General features: G+C 38.4%; 1 protein-coding gene across 23 annotated transcripts in view; it reads right to left on the minus strand.

The window, feature by feature from the left end:
• The window catches only part of LTBP1 (latent transforming growth factor beta binding protein 1), a 443,088-nt gene that overhangs the window by 164,522 nt on the left and 256,379 nt on the right, over positions 1–22,187 (minus strand). For all 23 annotated transcript variants that reach the window (XM_054475443.2, XM_054475439.2, XM_063648824.1 and 20 more), the window contains 2 exons: positions 16,538–16,640; positions 12,062–12,133 (listed from right to left, as the gene is read on the minus strand). In XM_054475443.2, the coding sequence (XP_054331418.1) occupies positions 12,062–12,133; positions 16,538–16,640 (175 nt within the window). The remainder of the gene's footprint in view (positions 1–12,061; positions 12,134–16,537; positions 16,641–22,187) is intronic.

A 22,187-nucleotide genomic window follows, 5' to 3' on the forward strand; every position in this document is an offset into this window, starting at 1 on the left:
AAACATCAATGGATATTTTCACTTTATAAGGCAGAATTCTAAAAATAAAAATTGTACTGGCCATATACTGTTGAGTGAAAGAAGCCAGACACTAAAGAAAACACTTACTGAATTATTTGAAAGTTCATAAGATAAAATTGATCTGAAGTTGAAAGGGTAGTGATAAGCTCTAGAAAAGAGGGAGCTACACACACACACACAGACACACACACACCACTACTTATCTCACAAGGTTGTATCCAATGTACTTAACACAACGGCTCCACTGAATAGTCATTCAACAAAAATTAGCATAAACAAATAAAAAATAAAAATAAAAAAACAAGTTAGCAAAATATATAAATAAGTAGATTGAAAAGTTGTATAAGGCAATCATGAACAAAAAGTAAATTTACTAATATTAGAAAAAGGAAAATTATCACATTCTTATGCAAACAATATCATAAGAAGAAAAGCTCCATGGGTCAGAAGCTACCATTATAATCTAGCTCTAGACCAATGGCCCCAAACTCCAAGTGGAAATTTCCATAAAATTGCTAGACAGAAAAAGGAAAAGGGTGGGGAGGATGAAAATAAACTTCTGATTCAAAGTGAGTTTATAAACCCAGTTAAAAATTTTAATGCTTGTTTGCTAAGAAACTAATTGAAGCCAATGATTTGAACACAAATATTCTCTAGATGAGAATAATTTTACGAAATGGTCTTACCAAGGTTCTTTAAGGATTTTTAGCATGCCTTAACCTAAAAGAATACTTAAGGAATATAAAACAAGAACAGGTAGCTATGAACAATAATTTATTAGAAACCTTGGAAATGAAAAACAGTCTTAAAATTAAAAATGTAACAAATGAGATAAAGCCTAGATGGGCATAGTAAAGCAGAAATTAGAAAATTGGAAAATGGAACTGAGATAACCATTCAAAATGCAGCAAAAAAGAGAATAAAAAGACAAAAGATTTTTTAAGAGCCATGAAAAACACACTCCAACTTCTGTTTAATGAAAGTTTCAGCAGAAAAGCATGGTGGAAAGTGATATTTGAAGACATAATAGGTGAACACTTTTCAAATTTGAGGAAAAGACATGAGTTTTCAGATTCACATTACACTGAGTAAAATAAAGATAAATCTAAATATAGACACATAGTGATAAAACTACAGAACATAAAGAATTAGGAGATTATCTCAAAAGAGAGAAACACATTATCTACAAAGGAAGTGGTGTCAAAACACAGAAGTCAGAAGACTTTGGTATAATGTAGTCAAGCACCACTAGAAAACAACTATCAACCTGGAATTGTACACACGAGTAGTCTCATTATAAAATGAGTGCAAAATAAAGATATTTTCAGACACATAAAGTATATACTTTAGTGACCCTCACTAAAGGATCTGTTAAAGAATATAACCTCAAAATACAGATTAACCAGATAAAAATACAAGATAGCAGTCAAATTTGAATTTCAAATAAATAATTTGGGATGTACTTACTTTAAAAACGTATTTGTTGTTTATCTGAAATTCAAATTTAACTGGGTGTTCTGGATTTTATTTGGCAAATCCTCCCCAAAAGAAGAAACAAATGCAGAAAACAAGCACAGGATACAAGAAATACTGCCATCAGAAAAATGACAGTAAATTCATTTAACTATTAGCTATATGAGGGAAAAAGGCTTTATTTCCATTAAGTACACCTTTGACAATACCTGTAAAATAATGACTCTGGTCTAAGCCACAAATCCATTTTCTTCCAAATATCCAAGAGGTTGCCATAATGGCCTTTCAGTGTTTCATCGACAAAGATGCTCTCCTTGATCAAACTCTAGTCAGGCTCCTCTGAACCCTCTTCTCAACTAGGCTCTGACTTCATGTATGCTTCTGTATTTGTCGCTGCATTGTCCAGTTTTAGCTAATACCCTGTTAAGTTAGTTTAGCCAGACTCCCCCATGCTGGATATCTGATTGGGTTCCTCATCTTCCACCAACCCCTAGGTAATGTCTGGTCACCCTGATCTGCCTTCAGCAAGAATATCCTCCTAGGTTGGTTGAGCCAGAATCCCCCCTTACCCCTCATGTGTCCTCTTAGTAATTTTTCATCCACTGATACCACACTCTCACCCTCACTCCTTGGTGATACATTTTTACTTTTCCTTATTTTCAGAGTTGAGCCCAATTTCTCTCCCCTACCCCAAAACTCCACTGCAGTAGTTCTTATACCTGTTACAACAGTTACCTGAATAAAGTCTGCCTTACTGTTCTTTAACAAATGTTATGAACAATATTTTTCTTTAACATTATGTTAAAAGCAGAACAAATCCAATAATTGTTTTCCCAGCACATATCACAAAGCCCATAATTAATCGCATGCAAATGGTGTGATTAATTATAAGAGCTTTGCCTTAAAATTCTCAATCATTTCACCTCATTCTACCTGTCTGTTTTAATCCGGCACTATGCTACAAGACACATTCTTTTCTCCAGCCAGGCAGGCTTTCTTGGGGGTCTCACCTGCACTTTCTAGTCCTCATTTATCTAGTGTTCTCAAAGCATTCAAAGACCAATCTGCCTTTACCTGTTCACAGTACTGCAGTTCACACTCAATATTTTTTTGGTAATCATTAAGAGGTCTGAAACGCAAGCTACAGTCCAGACAAGCGCTTTGTAACCAAAAAGTCCTTATGCAGAATATTGATCAAGGCTGTGGAGTCTCATTTAATAACAGATATGCCCCCTGAAAATATGTACATTATCTCTTCTTTTCTCCAAACAAAATGTGGTTTCAGATGCACTCCGAGGAACATTTTATCTAAAAGGAGCCTACGCTGAAAGTTTTGGTAATGAGTATTCTTGTGCCTCAATGTATCGGTTTCATAAATTTATTTTATTAAAGCAGAACGAGTATAATAAAACGATGCTGAAAGAAACTTATGTGGCTAGCTCTTTCCTATTTCCTTTAATGGGCTCATAGGGAGCCAGCTAAAATTCAGCTAGTTCGAAGAGTAAATAAAGCACATTGCATCCTGCTCATTCAAAGTGATTTCATTACACTAAATTCTAAGGGCAGGAACGATGTCTTACCCATCATTCATCACACATACTTTCAGTCTATAGCTAGGAGTGCCCCAGCGATTAATGTTTGTGGAATACTGAGTCATTTAAAAAGTCTTCGAGATGATCTATGAAAAAGGAATATACACACACTGAATTATAAAAGTGTAGACGTCTTTTAATTACATTCAGCACGTGCTGAGGTATTGTGGTATTGCCCACAGTACGTGCTAAAAATGTAGAAAATAATACTAAGTTGATTTTATCCTTGTAAACTGAAACTGGTGAGTGACTTTGGTATGTCAAAGGAGATACTTGCTTTTAATAAAATCACTCAACAGACTGATTCCCCACGTACTTTCAGAACCAAATTCTATTTTTGAAACTTAGATTTACATCTAACTTTTTAAGAACCCACTTATGGCAAAATATGGACAAAAGAGAGTACTCAGTATTTCCACTCAGGGAAGGACTAAGTATTAAAGAAAAGCAGCATGGACGTAGGAGCTCTTAGTATTATTTCCACGAGGTATTATTTCATTGAATTCTAGTTCTACATCAGACCTTTATAGCATAATAATCAAATGACAAATGCCGCTCTAGATCCATCAGAGCATATAACTGTATTGTTTGTTATGATAAATGAAGCAAATTATAACAATTCCATAATGCTGAGGGTAGCAAGGCTGTTTTGGAGCTCCGTGTGTGTATATGTAATAAATCATTCGTTTGAAAAGATAATTGCAGCACCACTAGAGAGGAGGAAAAAAAACAACTTTGAAGGCAATTATTTGAAAGCTCCTCAAATTAACATGTATACAGTTGGTTCTTTGTTACCGAGTGCACATTAGTAAAAGTTGTTTCAGGACATTAGTTCACTTAGTTGAAGGAAATAATGTAATTCTAGTTATTAACCACTTTAATTTTAAAAGTGCTTTGTAAACTGAGAAGACATTAGACTGCAAGAACAATGCGGAAGGCACAAGCAATTAGATGCTAAATGGGCTCCTTTTGAAAACCTTTAGGAAAACAAAATCAAAAAGCTTCAGGGCTCTAGGAAAACTGAATGTACATATGTAATGTGAGCAAGTTCGATTTCATTTTACTGACCATCAATATCACAAAGGGAGTGAAATTAAGCCCTTCTCTCAATAGTAATTTTAATAGATTTCCTGAATGAAATCATATTATGAGTCAAATGCCTTTGTAATGTAATTTAGCAGTGCCTCCTTGAGGACCCATGAAACAGAATTTTGTGTGTTACTTCACTCTAGAATCATTGCCAAAAAGTATAACACTGCTTTACAAATATCCTCCAGAGATCTAAGCTGGGATTTGGTGTTACCAGTAGACCATCAGTGAATTGACTAAGGCGGAACCATCTAATATGCTCAGTATGAACAAAGTTTGCTGAGGGTCAGTCAGCCGTACCAACAGAGGAAAATGCAAAAAAAAAAAACCTCATGCAATTACTTGAATAAGTCTCCACTCTAACATACAAAATAGACAGCAAGTGATTACTCGCAAATTTGCACTTCTATCGCTTCTAAAGTGGTATTTTTATTAATATAAATTGTTCAAAACACTAATCAGCCAGTAGAAGAAATGTATTGTACAACTTTCTCTCCCTCCCTCTCTCCTTCCTTCCTCCCCTCCTTCTTTCTTTTTAGAGACAGGGTCTCACTTTGTTGCCCAGGCTTCAGTGCAGTGGCACGATCATAGTTCACTACAGCCTCGAACTCCTGGACTCAAGCAGCCCTTCTGCCTCAGCTTCTCAGTAGCTGGGATTACAGGCATGCACCACTACACCCAGCAAATTTTTATTTTATTTTTTTTGTAGAGACAGGGTCTTGCTTTGTTGCCCAGGCTGGTTTTAAACTCCTGGCCTCAAGCAATCCTTCCGCCTCAGCCTCCCAAAGTGCTGGGAATACAGGCATGAGCCACTACACCTGGCTGATAACCATCACTTTTTAATCAAATAAAACAAAATTAATATTAATTGCTTTGACTTCTATTAGCTCTCACAACTGACGGCATATCTTCCAATTAGCTAATATCTGCATTAGTGATACTTTACAAAATATAAACAAATATATAATTGGTAAAGGTGGCCATAGGTGGTGTGAGAGTATAACCCTGGTTAGGGCCGGGTGCAGTGGCTCACACCTGTAATCCCAGCACTTTGAGAGGCTGAGGTGGGCGAATCACAAGGTTGGGAGATCAAAACCATCCTGGCAAACATGGTGAAACCCTGTCTCTACTAAAAATACAAAAAAATTAGCCAGGCGTGGTGGCACACGCTTGTAGTCCCAGCTACTTGGGAGGCTGAGGCAGGGGAATCGCTTGAACCCAGGAGGCGGAGATTGCAGTGAGCCGAGATTGTACCACTGCCTCCAGCCTGGCAACAGAGCAAGACTCCATCTCAAAAAAAAAAAAAAAAAAAAGAGAGAGAGTATAACCCTGGTTGGGCTTATTAACTATCTTTGTGACCCTGGGAAAGTTATTTACTTGCTCTGTGTCTCAGTGTCTAACTGGGACTAATAATGCCCAAATCTCATAGGATTGTTTTGAAGATTAAACCAAGTACATAGCATATGAACTAACCCATAGTAAATGATCAATAAAGGTGAGTTCCCTTTCCCTAAAACAGAACAAGATGGTTGATAGCATAAGTTCTGGCCTCATTCTACCTTGGTGTAATTCCTACATGTAGCACTTATTAGCAATATGCTGCACAAATGACTTAGCCTCTCTAGGTCTCAATTTCTCCTGTAAAATGGGGTATAATAGTACCTACTTTAAAAAGAAAACTTAAAGGCTAATGGAGATAACTGATATAAAGTGCTTATTAAACAAAGCATCTGGCACACAGTAAATTTAGTTATTAAAATCAAATTAATTCATTAAATTATTTATTTATTTCCCTCTTTATAAGTTTATGACTTCTGGGCTTACAAACATAGTTTATCATGAATCACTAAAAATATGTTGGTTTTATTTGTAAGTCATTGGTACTTGACCAAATAAAATAAAGCTATAATAAGAGCTTCTTGGCCAGGCGTGATGGCTCATGCCTGTAATCCCAGCACTTTGGGAGGCCGAGGTGGGCGGATCACGAGGTCAGGAGATCAAGACATTCCTGGCCAACATGGTGAAACCCCGTCTCTACTAAAAATACAAAAAAAGTAGCCAGGCATGGCGGTGTGCGCCTGTAATCCCAGCTACTCAGGAGGCTGAGGCAGGAGAACTGCCTGAATCTGGGAGGTGGAGGCTGCAGTGAGCCAAGATTGTGCCACTGCACTCCAGCCTGGCGACAGAGCAAGACTCTGTCAAAAAAAAAAAAAGAGCTTCTTATATCATCAATAACAAATGAACCCTGTCTTCATCCACATCAAATCTATTTTTTAAAAATTGGGCCTCTGGGTTCACAAAAGTGAGTAAGACTGGGTCCTTGATGTCTGAGAAATCAGCCTGTCAGGAAAAGAAAGAGGTGAACAACAACATATAATGTGAATAAATAATTCCAACACAGAGTAAGAGGAAATCCTACTACTGTCTGGGGGACTCTCATGGTGGTTATCACTAAGGGTGTGGCATGGAGCATAAGTAGGGGACTGATCTTCAGGCCAAAAAGAGGAGCTACTTGGAGGCAAGGTTTCTATATTTTCTGTTTAGAGGTACTACGTTAACTCTAAATAGACTATGAAAACTTAAACTGTTAAATTCCTGATTGCTCTAGGAATTATAATATAAATGGTCTATCAGTTACTATATACATTATAATTCCTAGAGCAATCCCTTTAAAATAGTACAAAAAGGCCAGGCACAGTGGCTCACACTTGTGATCCCAGCACTTTTGGAGGTGGAGATGGGTGATTTGCTTGAGGCCAGGAATTCGAGACCAGCCTGGCCAACATGGTGAAACCCCATCTCTACTGAAAATACAAAAATTAGTCAGGTGTGTTGGTGCTACTCAGCTACTCAGGAGGCTGAAGCAGGAGAATCACCTGAACCCAGGAGGCGGAGGTTGCAGTGAGCTGAGATCATGCCACTGCACTCCGGTCTGGGCAATAAACAAGACTCCGTCTCAAAAAAAGAAAAAAAAAAAGTAAAATGATGCAAAAACATATTGGTAAAAAGCCAACAGATAAAATGGAATTCTAAGGAAAGGGAAAGAAAAGAACAAAAAAATTCCTGATCAGACAAAGATGTTTAGATAGACCTAAATCTAACCACATCAATAATTATGAGGTAGGAGATCAGCAGGACTTATTTTCTGAGCACTAATCATGACCCTGCTAATCAAAATAGGATGTAGCAGAAAAAACGGCCAGAACCAACTAAGGGCCATGAAGGCAACTTCTAGTCGCCCTCACTGCTCATTAGCATAAAGACACTCCCACCAGCACTATGACAGTTTACAAATGCCATGACAGTGACCCAGAAGTTATCTTACATGGCTCCAGGAACTCCCCATTTATTTTCTAGAAAATTCTAAATAACCTGCCCCTTAATTAGCATATTATTAAGAGTGAGTATTAAATATAGCTAGCCAGCAATTTACGGGGACTGCTGCTCCGGATGGCTACTGTTGCTGTATGCTGCTGCTGCTGCTACTATGCTGGGCCACCCCACCTGTGGGATAGCCCTGATCTGTCTATGGAGCAGCCATTCTGCTGTACCTGCTACTCTAATAAACTTGCTTTCTTTCACTGCTGGCTCAGCCTTGAATTCTTTCCTGAGCAGAGCCAAAAACCCTCTCAGGCTAGGCCCCAATTTTGGGGTATGCCAGGATCAAATACTTTAGATTATACTGCAATAAACACCCCTATTAAGAGGCAGGGATATCAGAATGTAGAAAAGATGCAAGACTCAACTACATGTTGTCTATAAGACACCCATTGTAAAGGTAAAAAAACATAGACTGAAATTTGCTAGAGGTGAAAGAAAAAAATTCATTCCATAATCGTAGCAGGCAATTTTAACACCTCTCTCAACAACTGATAGAATAAGAAAAATTTCAAAAGTATTTGCATATTAAGCAATACGTTTCTAAATAATCCATGGGTCAATAACAAAATCAGAATAATTTTTAAAAATTGAACTTATTATTGCAGCACCAGTCACAATAGCCAAGATACGGAATCAACCTAGGTGTCCAAAAACAGATGAATGGATAAAGAAAATTTGGTGTATATGCACAACAGAATACTAATCAGTCATAAAAATGAATGAAATCCTGTCATTTGTATAACATGGATGGAGCTGGAGGACATTATGTTAAGTGAAATAAGCCAGGAACAGAAAGTTAAACACCACATACTCTCACTCATAAGTGGAAGTGAAAAAAAGTTGATCTCATTGAAGTAAAAAGTAGAACAGAAGATAACTAGAGGCTGGGAAGGGTAGAGGGAAGGTGAAGGTAAAGAGAGATTTGTTAAAAGATACGAAATGACAGCTGATATCGTTTGGCTGTATCCCCACCCAAATCTCATCTTGAATTCCCACATGTCGTGGGAGGGACCTGGTAGGAGGTAATGAATCATGGGGACAAGTCTTTCCCTTGCTGTTCTTGTGGTAGTGAGTAAGTTTCACGAGATCTGATGCTTTTAAATATAGGCGTTCCCCTGCACAAGTTCTCCTTTTTTTGCCTGCTGCCATACATGTAAGATGTGACTTGATCCTCCTTGGCTTCCACCATGATTGTGAGGCTTCCCCAGCCATGTGGAACTGTAAGTCCAGTTAAATCTCTTCCTTTTGCAAAATGCCCAGTCTCAGGTATGTCTTTTTCAGCAGGGTGAAAATGGACTAATACAACAGCTAAATAGGAGGAATAAGTTCTAGTGTTTTGTAGCTATATAGTTTCAAATAGGTGGAAGGAAGATACACTGAATGTTCCAATTATAAATGTCCAAGATGATGGATTTGCTAAATACCTTGATCTGATTACTATACATTTTAAGTATCAAAACATCACTACATACCCCATAAATATGTATAATTATTATATGCTGATAAAAAATAAAAGGAAATTTTTTAAAAACTTGAACTTAAAGATAAGAATATGACACAAAATTAAGGGACACAGTTAAAGTCAGAATCTAGACTGATAGAAATTTACAGCCTTTTATTTATATTTCAGAAAAAGAAGAAAGGCTGACATCAATGACCTAAGTATGCATCTAAAGAAATTAGAAATAGTAGCAATTGAACAAAAAGGTAGAGGAAAAGAAAACAAAGATCAGGAATTAGTGAAATAGACAAATGTTTTCAACAAAGCAAATAACTGATTCTTTGGGGGAAAAAATTGGTAACATTGATAAACCACTGGCAAGCCTAATTCAAGAAAAACAAATATAGCACAAGTAGCAATATAACTAAAAGGGATGGGGGGTTGCTATATAAATTAAAAAGAAAAGAGCATATTAGGAAAACATTTCATATTAACAAATTTGACATTTTGGATAAAATGACGCTTTCTAAGGTAATACAGATTATTAAAACTGACACAAAGTAGTAATGGGAAATCTGAATAATAGTATAGCTATTAATTTGCTCCATAACTGAAACACTTTCTAAAAGAAAACTTCAGGACCAAATGTCTTCTCTTGTGAATTATGCTAAATACATAAGAAAGAAATAACACCATAAAACTATCTAAGAGAGAGTAAGCCTTCTGTCTTCAAATATCTACGAATGGTAAAAAATGGCAAACAAATAAACACAAACACACCATACCAAGAGAACATATGTATATTTTATCCATTTGACATTAAGAGAAATTAGGAGCATCTGACATTCTGGAAAATGTATCTAACAATTAGCTATGCAGGACTGGATTAGTGAAGGGTAAATAAGGACCCTCCTCTGTCCTCTAGTTTAATGGAACAACCACAAGAAAGCCTTTTCTGCAGAATAGAGTTCCCCAACAACCTTGTAATGAAATGTCTTTGGAAGTACTAAGCTTCCTGTCCATAGAGGTGATTTGACAGCTTCTTAATAACTATTGGCCAGGGATATGATAGAGTATTTTTACCCTGAGCAGTATATAAGGTTAGATGGCCCATAGTCACATTCCAGTTCTATGATGCTATCATTACCATCTGTCCCCTGGGACAGAGACTGTGCACGAAAAGAAAGGAATTACATCTCAGCCTTTCACATAAGTTTTAGCCCCTCGACACCTAGTTTCCTGAAGTGTCCCCTGTTATTAGGTATGTCTTGTTTTGTAGGACAGTTAATCATTTAGTGGCCTGTTTACAAACATTTAAAGGCGTGTTTCTAGGGCAGCCATAATATTTCTCTTCAGTCTGTACTTCTGTGTGCTAAACACACTCATGTTTCTAGGCCCTTCACAAACTTGGTTGACTTTATTAACCAAAAGACAATAATGAACACTGAACACCCAAACCCCAAAATCAGTCTGATGGGCACCGTGTACAAGGTTGTTACTTCCACTGCCCTGTTCATTCTATTTCTACTAATGCATCCTACAGATGTGCTAAGGCTATAGACTTTTATCCAAATCTATAAAACAGTAACTTGGTTTATATTGTAAAATATGCATCTTAAAATCTATTCATTATTTAATTTAATCTACTCATTCATCCATCTAATTAATTCAATGATACCTTAAATTCTGACTCTAAAATAATGTAGATTAATCCACTATTCCCATGTTACTAAGTTTTGCAGATGTTTCTCAAAATGTGTCATGGGTGTCCTCTCCTTAAGTGGTTAATTCTAATTTTCTCAACATTCTGTGACACACGATGAGGGCTTACAATATTTTTAAGACAAAGTCTTTTAAAGACAGACTATATGTGCATTTCTAAATAAATTATTTTATGTTACCAAAGACTCTACATATCATAAAAGTTACACAGATGCACTATAGACAATTGAGAAAATTCTCAGATAAAAAATCAAGATAAAAAATCATTCCTTTAGCATGAGCCATTTGAATAGGGTGATTGATAATTTACTTGAGAAAATTCTCAGGTAATCAAGATATTCCTTTGACATGAGCCATTTGAATAGGGGGTTAACCTATACTCTGTAACATGACCTTAATCTACTCTATACTAAATACATATGCTGGTGAAGGATACAGAGCCTCAGAACACAAATCAGAAGACATGTGCCATGTTCTCAACATGGCTTTTGGTTGTATCAGACTCTGGGAGGCTCTCTGCTTTCTCAGTTTCAATGTATACATATTTCCAAGTTACTAATAACAACATCTTCATCCTAGACATGTAAAGGGAAATTAGAAGCATTGGTCTTCCCATAAAGTAACTAAAACAAATATGATATCATATATGGGTACTAAACCAGGCCTTGGTAAACTCAAGTTATAATCTCAGCTCTATGCTGCCACAAGAAAGTCACTTAACCTCTCTGAGCTTGAGTTTTCTCATTTATAAAGTAGACACTGGACCAGACAATCTCCTAGCTTCCCCCTGCTTGTACAACTTTGCTGTACTGTTCAACATAAACCAAGCAAAAGTACTCAGGGCATTTCACACTTAGCTATATCGCTTTTCTTATTGCCTAGGCAAAATGTGTTTACTCTGATATCTAGTTCCTGAGATGACCAACAACATTTTGATGAGAGGAGAAAAGGGAACTCTGTTGCCCAACCATGCATTGGCAATGAAGCAGAACTGCTAAGTACATGTGGGTGCCAGCAAGCACATGTGTGCACACACCCATGCAAGGATATGAGGTGACTAGCATGGAAACCACAGTGTGCTCTCTAACGTGATCCAAACTCTTTTAAATTCTATCCAAACTCTTTTAGATTAAAAACTTGCATCAAGCTTCAGTGGTAGTAAAGCAATTCCAATAACCATATTTTAAACTTATTTCCTTACATTTCCTTAGCCAAAAGGAGTGAACACGAAGTGGTTCACTGTGACAGGCTGGGCGAATGCGCAAGCCGTGGCAAACAACTGAAGTTTCTAAAAAGCCAAAACAACTGTTGAGTCCACATCAATGAATTCAGTTAGTCTTACCTTGGCAAAACGTGTTGTTAACCCGCTTATAACCTGGTAGGCATTCCATCATTTGGTTGTATCCATGATAAGCTGTAAGGGAAGAAATGCTTTGTTACATACTTAAATTCTTACAATCTTAGACAATTATAAGTGATATCTGAAGCCATTTAAGGCATCAGCAAACTTACTTATTCATTTATTAGTATAAGAAACCAATACCAATGTATATCTCCATAATTTCTTTCCCATTCTGCTTATTTTTCAGGATACTTCTTATTTTGCAATAAAGTCCCAACAAATTATCAGTAAATCTTTATTATGTTAACTGAAACAATCCTAAGATTGTTGTACATTTTATTCTAATTAGTGATTACATATTTCCATCACAAAGGATCTATTCCTCCCCATTGATGTGCTTCAGGTTTTGGATTTTCTTATCCATTGTAGGTAGGGTTACTACACGTCCTGGAACATTCTGGGTAATGTCTGTTATTCCAGCAAAGTTAATTAACAGTACTTTACTCCCCAAAGCATCCCAGTTTAGACAATAAATTATACACTCATCCTAATTGCTGGCTCGGGTATCACAGTCATGAGATGACTCTCACTATTATGAACCTGAGAAGAACAGGCAGGTGATGAGAGGAAGTCAGGAAATTAAAAGGGCTGCACTCAGAATATGCAAACAATACAAATGTTGCAATCACCAACTTCTCAACAAAACCCTATTTCCTGAGATTCTGATACTCTAGAGTGAGATTTGAGAGACCACCTGGCATAGCGGATGCAGCCAAAGTTCTGGGATGTGGCAGAAGTGGGTTTCAAATCCTCTTCCTATCAATAGCTGTGACCTTGGGAAACAAGCCTCTTGGGTTTCACACAGACATTCTATACAATGAGGGTATTCCCATCTACTGAGCAGGGAAGAATTCTTCTGCAGTTTAGAGATAATTCATGAAAAATGCCTACCAGAGGGCCTAAGTGTGATAAGCACTCCCAAAGTGTCAAATGCCATTGCTATGTCCTGCAGTAAGGAATTCTTCTATTAAGAGGCTACTGTGCAACAGAAAACAAGCTAAATCAAAATGGGATGAAAGATTAGACCACTAAAAAAGACCTGAAAGAGGAGTAAAAGGGGAAAGTAGAAAATAAAAAGGGAAATTTTCTTTTAAAAAATAAAATTATTTCAGCCCCCCCATATGCTCTTTATCTGTCACCACTAAAGGAACAGGGTGAATATGTACTAGGGTGTCCCTCTTCTCCTTCAATTCTTTTCTTTGCTGTATTTCCCCTCTCTTCAGATTCCCCCGAATGCCTAAAAGATCAGAGTGAGGCATCTGGGAAAGGCAAATTAAAAGAGGGGAGATATGGGCGTGTGGGAGTCCCCCCATTCAGCTCCTTGGCTTCAGGTCTGTCTTGTCCCATAGACCTCTGGGGCAGGCTTCCTACAGAGATTGTGGGATCTCTGGCTGCAAATTCCTCAAAGTCAAAAGAGATGGATATTAACTTGTTTTAGAAGTTTCAACAGTCATCTACTTCAAGGCAGAAAGCCAGATCAGGCAATCTCTTACAGTCCTCCTCAGCTTAGGATTTTATATTCTTCTCAAAAGTTTTAAAGGACAAGTGACTTGTTCATGCTAAGCACATTTCTAATGGGTCACAAACTATGTAATGAAATCGTTTGCAGATTTAAAATTAAGTTTTCACAGCAAAAAAATGATCAACAATGAAAGGTCTTTCTGTATGTGGCTAAACAAAAACTTCAAATGTTAAATAAAAGCCACTTGAAAACTAGTTTGAGTGAAAAAAAAGAGGTGTGGAATACAAAACCATAGCGTAGAAAGCCAAGGAAAGTCTGCTTCCTTCCAAACTGAATATGATTTAGAGAGGAGTCTCAACCAAGGAAAGGAAAACTTTTTAAATGACACAGGAAGAATGTGACCCTGAGTGTGTTTCTTGGGAGTGAGTCACTTAAGAGGACACAAACAGAATAAATGTCAAGATGTTAACAGTTTACTTCATTCACAGTCCACTTTGCCCTTCCTGAAGTGAAGGCAGTCTCTTCAGTTTTATACATTAAATGAGCCAACATATGGATTTTTTTCACCAACATTTAGTTAAAAGTGACAGCAACTTTGCACTTTCACATTCAACTAAGTCCTTATCAAGATTAAAATATAGAGTTCACAAACCACAGAAATCAGTGAACTCATCTTAGATAAAAATGATGCAATTCTAGACAAAAATGACAAAAGGTCAAGAGTGGAAGTTAGGGATTAAAAAAAAATACAAGGACAGGAGGAATCCCTTTACCTTTAATGTCTATCACATCCCTGCTACTTTGGGGTTTGGACACGAGAGAAGAGAAGCAGCTAAGCAAAAGATACACAAAGAAGGGGGTAAATGAAAAAGAAAAATAAGAAAGATGGGGAAGGTATTTAATATTAGAGAACACAGACTTAGGCCCAAAACAAAGTTCTATGAACCTAACTTCCCTCATCCTTAATCCTTAGACCAAACAGTGGAAAACATATCATCCTCCTCAATATTCCTACAGACAGACAGACATAGTAAACAAAGAAGAGGCAGGTTTAAAAAAAAAAAAGATGGCAACGCCTTTTCAATGTTTTAGGTATAGATTCCTGCTTAATGAGCTGTAAGACTCAATGGCAAATGAAAGAGCTGGGAGTCGAACTCAGGTCTACCTAACTTCAAACACTAAAATTTTTAAATCAAACCAAATGTATCATAGCTATCCCTTTGGTCAGGTTGCCAAAATAATTTTAAGCAAATGGATCTTCCAGTGAGGATGAACCATCACACTCAACCTACTTCCTGGAAATTTGCATTGCAAATGATCATTGAATCAGCTTAGAACATCTACTTGGAAAATTCTCTCAGTACTGAAAATGTCCTTATTTACATGGATTATTTTTGTAAATGAAGAATTCATTAATTATGAGGAACTTCGATAGGCATTTCCAAAAGTTAGTCTTCTAAAAAGAGATGAGTAGTATCAATAAAATAAATAAAATTACTTGCTTTAGGCATTTAGAAAATCTGTAAGTTTGTGAGACAAAGAAGTCCAAATGAGAGACAATTACTTAAAATGAATTGTTATACTGGTAGAAGAACAAATAGTGTAAGAAAGAGATATGGAATACTAATGCCCAGATGGCAAATCCTAGATTGAATATAGAGGTTTAAAAGGCATTTAAGAATACAATCAAATCAACAGATAAGAGGAGTAAACAAAAATTATTCATTTAAAGCAAATGAGAAATTTCTTGCAGTATAAAGAACAAAAAAAATTATAAAAACTTCAGTTATATGAGGCAAAGAAAGATGACTGACAAAAATATCACTTGCTCTCTTGGCAAAAACATGATGAATAAGGGTCAGAAAGCTCAACTTAAACCCAGTCACCTCTGTCTCTAAAAAGTATTTATGGCCAGGTGCGGTGGCTCACGCCTGTAATCCCAGCACTTTGGGAAGCAGAGGCAGGCAGATCACCTGAGGTTAGGAGTTGGAGACCAGCCTGGCCAACATGGTGAAACCCCATCTCTACTGAAAATACAAAAATTAGCTGGGCATGTTGGCAGATGTCTGTAATCCTAGCTACTTGGGAGGCTGAAGCAGGAGAATCACTTGAACCCAAGAGGCGGAGGCTGCAGTGAGCCGAGATTGCCCCACTGTGTTCCAGTCTGGGCGACAATAGTGAAATTCCGTCTCAAAAAGAAAAAAAAGTATTTATCAGAAATCAGTTATCCAGAGTTAATACTACACTGAAAAACTAAAGGTACAAATTATTGTCAGGAAGAGAGTATTAAAAAGGTGTAAACCTGATTTATTCAAATCAACAGGTTCTGAACAATACTTTAAAAGCAAATCAAAGCCTGGGGGTGTTAATATAGATTAATGTTGCTGAGGTCTGTGACAGCATAAAACCAGTGTTAGAAAAAATGGGAAAGAACTGTGTCCTAGGGATTATAAATTTCTCTTTTACAAATCAACAACCAATTATTTCTCCATTTTAACTTTCCTTTTAATGAAATTTGAAAACCGATAATATAACAAAAACTACAACATAAGTTGTGGATATTAATAAAAATCTCATTTAAGGAATTTAAACCTAGGAAATAACAACTGCACTTTTTATAGGGTTTGAAACATTTATTTACCATTTTAAAAGAGATCTTATTTTCTCTTCCCGAGACAAAAAGTCCATTTTAACTCATTACCACTTAAGACTTTTTTTCCCCATAAGTAATCCAGCTAAAGAGGATAATTAATAACTGTGCTTATTACAAAATAATTGACATGAAAACTTTTTCAGACTTGTAAATTTTCTGGAAATGCACATCATAGTACTACATTCTAGAGTTCAGTAGGAGAGTTCTTTGAAAGTCTAATATTGCCTCATCATTAAAGGAGTAATCATAAAAAACAGATATGCTACATTAACCTGCAAAGGAGTGAGGAAACATTACTTACATGGTTTCTTGGGGCATTTCTGGCATTTGTTAAAGCCCCAGGAGGTACCCACAGTTCCACAGCAGTCCTCTTGCTTTGAAAGGCCAGGGAGCGCTTTGCCACACTGCAATGATTAGGTGTGAAATATGAAGGTTAATTGAGTGCAGGATGCCCAGCCCTAGAGCACTGCTGTTCCTCACAGTCACACTATAAACCAGTTCCCTTGTTATCGACACAATCAGAAAGGAAAAAAACTATAAAACTTGGAAAGAAAATACCTGGACAGAAATCAATACAACACAAAAATGAACAAGTACATTTCCAAATGGGAGCACCTTGATGTTTCTAGTCTAAGAAAATCTGTCACTGCTCAGAGTACTTTATAAAACTTACGTTTCCAATGCCTTTTTTTCTTAATAAGAGCCTCACAGTGTGTAAGATCAATATAGGCTTTTTAGATTTTAGTTGTATCTGTCTGTTTAAATCTCTTGTGTGGATCATCACGGAACATAACTCTAAGGGTATGGCATGTGTGTAAAATGTGAGAAGATGACACAGGTCCCACCTACAAGAGGCTTCTGGTCTTCCTATAACCCCAAGGCCTGGGCACAGACAGGACAGAAGAAACAACTACTGGCTGGGCCAAATCAGCTCTAGCAGAGACAAAGGCTCCAGGCAGCCAAGTGTTCTGACCCAGGGAGGTCAGCCAAGCTAGGAAGGTGCCAGCATGTTTAAGTGAGACCAGCTTGTGCAGGCAGAAGAGTAGGACTTAGAGGCTACTGGTGCAACACTGGTTGTCCAGTGTTAAGACCAGGTAAGACTCCTGTTCAACCACAGGAAGTGAGAAAAAGCTGAGAGGCAGGGGCCTGAAGTTACACCACCTCAATGGGGCGAGGAAGTGCCTAAGAAAACAGATCCTGCTCTGTGGACCCATCCAAAGGCCAGCCTGAGGGGAGGACCACCTGACTCTCCACCCCTGCTGTGCAGGCTAACACACCCCACATTTTTGTCTCCTGTGCAAACGCAGAGCATCCAAGGGGTTATTCTGCCTTCCTCTGCCTCAGCCTCTACAAAAATCCTCCCAACAGTTTCCAGAGTTGTCTTTCCAAAGACAAATCTGATCACATTACCGATTAAAAACTGACTCTCCATTGTCTGAAAACGGCACACTCTAGAATGATCTATAAGGTCCTTCCTATTCCCACCTAAGGCAATCTCTTGTCCCCATCCACCTCTATCCTGCAGACATACCAAAGGGCTCTTTATTTTCTGAACAAACCATGTCCTTCCAAAAGGAGCATGTCTCACTGGAACACTCTCTCCTTTTTTCTTTCCCAGAATAAACTTTATTCAACCCATGAGATGTATTAATAGCTCTGAAGAACTATCACTATGAAACCTCCCCTATCTCCTTAATTCCAATGAGTTCCTCCCTCCTTTTTACCCCACAGCACTGTCTATACAGTCTACTGCCTCTGCGACGCATTTTTGTTAAATGTGTATGTGTCTTATGTTTATATTCCAGGAGACAGTACACGTTGCAAATGCTCAGGAAACGCTGCATGAAGAAAGGAACAAACAACCTAGGGAACTAAGGAACAAGCTAGTTGTAGGCCATCCAGGCAAGCAATGGCTATGTGAAAACCAATGGAGGGGCCAGGCAGGTGGCTCACGCCTGTAATCCCAGCGCTTTCGGAGGCCGAGGAGGGCAGATTACGAGGTCAGGAGATCGAGACCATTCTGGCCAACATGGTGAAATCCCGTCTCTACTAAAATACAAAAAATTAGCTGGGCGTGGTGGTACGTGCCTCTAGTCCCAGTTACTCAGGAGGCTGAGGCAGGGGAATTGCTTGAACCCGGGAGGCGGAGATTAGTAAGCCAAGATTGCACCACTGCATTCCAGCCTGGCGACAGAGTGAGATGCTGTCTCAAAAAAAAAAAAAAAAAAAAAAAAGAAAACCAATGGAAGTTTAGCATCCATACCCCAGGCTAGTGAGCAGAGTGTGGTGACAGAAGGTCCAGGCACGTGGTGGCCCTCAGAAGGACAGCAGGTAGTAGACACCAGTCACCTGGCAGGCCTCCAGGGGCAACGTTTCTTTCCTGCCAGGTCCAAGCATGCAGCATTCTGATTGAGGTGCTAAGTGACTACATATCCAAATTGTAAAACAAGACCAAACCACAGAAGGCCCAGCTAAGTTTTAGTTACATCATAGCTTTGATGTTCTAAGGTTTTATTATTTTTAATGATTTCAACAGGATGCTGTGTGCTGTCCAACGGCAGTATATGATAGTGATTAAAAATGTGACTCAGGAGTTAGAGAGGCCTAAGTATGAACTCTGACTGTAGGACTTCTTACACGCATTATCTTAGACATTTTCCTACCCATAACATAGAGTGCATAATAGTATCTTTCTCACAGGGTCACGAAACATGAAAGAAAAAAGGCATGTGCAATGCTGAACACTATAGCTGAGCACTTACATGTGTCAGCTGTCATTACCATTATCATTATTATTATTATTATAGATAAAAGCTCCCTACTCCAGATGTCCCATTTGATGCCCCTAATGTTTGTCGGATTCCCCAGGGAGTAGAAGGCGTGTGAGTGGAGTAGATTGTAAATGGTCCTGTCAATCAAACAGGTTAGTCTAACTGCCCTCTCGAAAGTACCAGACTCCATAAGAAATGACTCTATGAGACAAAATGAATTTCCCTAATATAAAAGCCGGTGTTAAAGACATTTTGAGTTAAGCAAAAGTAGGCATACCAAAACAATTGCTTTTTTTTTTTAGATGAACTTGAAAAACCACGTAATTCTGGGGAAGGCACTGAAAAACCCCTAGTGTTAAGTCAGTAAAGCCCAAGACCATTACATCTCATGAAATCGGGGCAGTAACTCCTGCAGACACGTGACACGCATTCCTTGAGATAAGGAAACTCTCTTATAAAACAACACAACTGGATAAACAATGAGTGACGTTGTGTGCCAGATACCAACGCACTGACCCAGGGAAGTCTGTTTGAAGACAGGGCTCTCAGCGAAGTGTTTAACCACGTGCAGTGAGGGAAAGTCCCTGAGGTTGCAACAGCGGCAGGGCCACAGATGAACAGTCTCAGACACGGGGGAAGACTGGACCAAAAAAAGAGTGATGAAGTGGTAGGTGGGTAGGTAGTCACAGAGATGGCAAAACAAACATGCACAGGCACGTACACGCAGAGTGGGGAGAAGAAGAGGGAGAGACAGATCCAACGTGAGAACAAACGGGAACCTGAGAGAAGACAGGCACATATTTGGGGCTGGAATCAGGTAGTTTCCATACTCCTTGAGCTTAATCACAAAACATGTAACCCTGAAATATGAAGGACTGAAGGGAGGAAAGGCGAACAATGACCCAGGCCTAAGACTGGGAACAAAATGATTCTGTAAAAACACAGAGGTCCCCACTGTTGCAACCTGGCTGCCAAAGCATGCTTAGGGTTTATTTCCAGTTTTATAAAATTTATGTAAGACACCAGTTCACATCATATGCAGATCATTCTTGCACTGGACTCTTTAGGTTCGTCTCCTAATCAAGCAAAACACTCAACACTTGCTGATTTTATATGCTCAAAATGTTAGTAGCAGTTAAAATCCAATTTTCACCTTGGATTCCTAGAATGTTTTATTTGGTAGGGCAAAAATAAATCATTTTTTCTCAACTGGGCCTCCAGAAAGGTACAAGGTTTTCATTACATGATTCAGGCCGCTTTATCCCACGGCTTTGTTTTTGCAGGTCCACAGCCAAGAGCAGCATAAGCCATCCAAATTGTTTAAATAAATGGTAGTGTAGGTGGTACCACAACACTGTGTGTGTCTTGAAACTGGGTCTGCACAGTATAAGAATAAGCTACAAGAGATGAAGTCACAGTTATAACAAGACTCAAAGTTCTACATATGCCCTTCAGTTATTTAACTATGAAGAGGCTTCAATGTGCAGCCAAACTCCATCTGAGAGATCTTTGTGGCCAAACTCAGGGCTCTCACCCAAGGGACCACCGAACACCACAGGGTCTCACCTGGATGTAGGAAATGCCTACAGGAAAAGAAGGTGGAGGAAAGATCTTCTCTCTCCCACACCAAAAGGCCACACTGAAGAGAACCACATGGAATAGGATGAGATCAGCATTCAGAAAATCCTTGTCTATGACCGCTAGGTTCTGCTTTTTGGTGAGATGTAATCACACGGATACAGGCTCACGCTAACTATATTTTTACACACAGATTGAGGTGATGTTTTACAAGTTAAAAACACAAATGGAATTCCTTCTTTGTGAATTATTCACTACATTAACATGGAAAGCCTTATCATTTCAGGATGTGTCTTACGAATAAGTAATCCTGGAGAAATGTGCTAAATTTACAACCCAATATTTAGCTAAGTCAAATCCGAAACAAAAATCCTATTGGGTCAAACAAGCTACAGTGCCTCAAAAAGCTCACACAACCTTGGGCTGCAGATTAAGGGACACTACAACCCTACACAGCCGTCCCAGGATTCAGCCCATGCATGACCTAGATGAAGCAGTGCAAGCAGAGAAATGAAAGTTCTGGCAACCAGGTCCTGTGAGGATCAACTGAGGAAAGGCGGAACAGTGAGACTACGGTGCAGACATGATGGCAGTGTTCAGATATCCTGAGCAAGAGGAAGCCTCTTGCATGATAAAGGTCCAGGTTAAGGATCTCTGATCTAAAATGCTTGGGACTAGAAGTATTTTAGATTTCAGTTATTTTCAGATTTTAGAATATTTGCAAATACCAGTTGAACATCCCAAACCCAAAAGTACAAAATCTAAATGGTTCCAACAAGCATTTCCTTGGAGTGTTACGTTGGTGCTCAAAACATTTTGGATTCTGGAGCATTTTGGATTTCAGATTGTTGGATTTGGGATGCTTAACTGGTATTGGCAGGACTAAAGGCTACGAATCAGAGAAAGAGTGGATTCAACCTCATTAAGTAGAAGATCTTTTCAACAGTTAATGCTCCTCAACAGTGGAAGATGCTGACTTCACTAGGAGCTGACCATGGAAACCCATCTCTCAGGGATGCCCAGGATATGAAGCAGATGACCTTTACGACTTCTGCAAGGTCTAAGGTTCTGTGGTCACTACATACTGATAGGTTACATTATCCCATCTAGGAAATACAAGTTACTACACACCACAGCAAAACTCAAGTGTTTCTGCTGCTCTCACATCTGTAATAGGACTGCGTCTGGGCAGACAGCCTCCTAACCACCTCCTTTTGTCTTATCTCCTCCTCCCTCATTTCCACATCTCTAGAGCTGCTCATACTGCCTGGGCCTCTAACTACAGGACTTATACAAATAAGGCAAAAGGAAGAAAAACAAACAAAGCTACTCCTAGCTTTGATTCACCAGTGCACTGGTCATGATTCCTGGAACATTAAGTGCATGAAAATAACTTTCCAACCCTTCCTATGTGCACATCTGTATGAACACTGTGATGCAGATGGTAAGGCTATTCAAGAATCATTACAATTATTCCACAAATATCCATGTTACTACATTTACAACACAAAATTATTATAAGCAATAGTGAAAAAAACCTTTAATTTTGAAGCTAGTTGTCAAAAATTACAGATCGCAGGGTAATGTATGTATCTAAATCTT

The sequence above is a fragment of the Pongo pygmaeus genome, chromosome 12 (genome assembly GCF_028885625.2).
Source record: "Pongo pygmaeus isolate AG05252 chromosome 12, NHGRI_mPonPyg2-v2.0_pri, whole genome shotgun sequence".
NCBI lineage: Eukaryota > Metazoa > Chordata > Mammalia > Primates > Hominidae > Pongo > Pongo pygmaeus.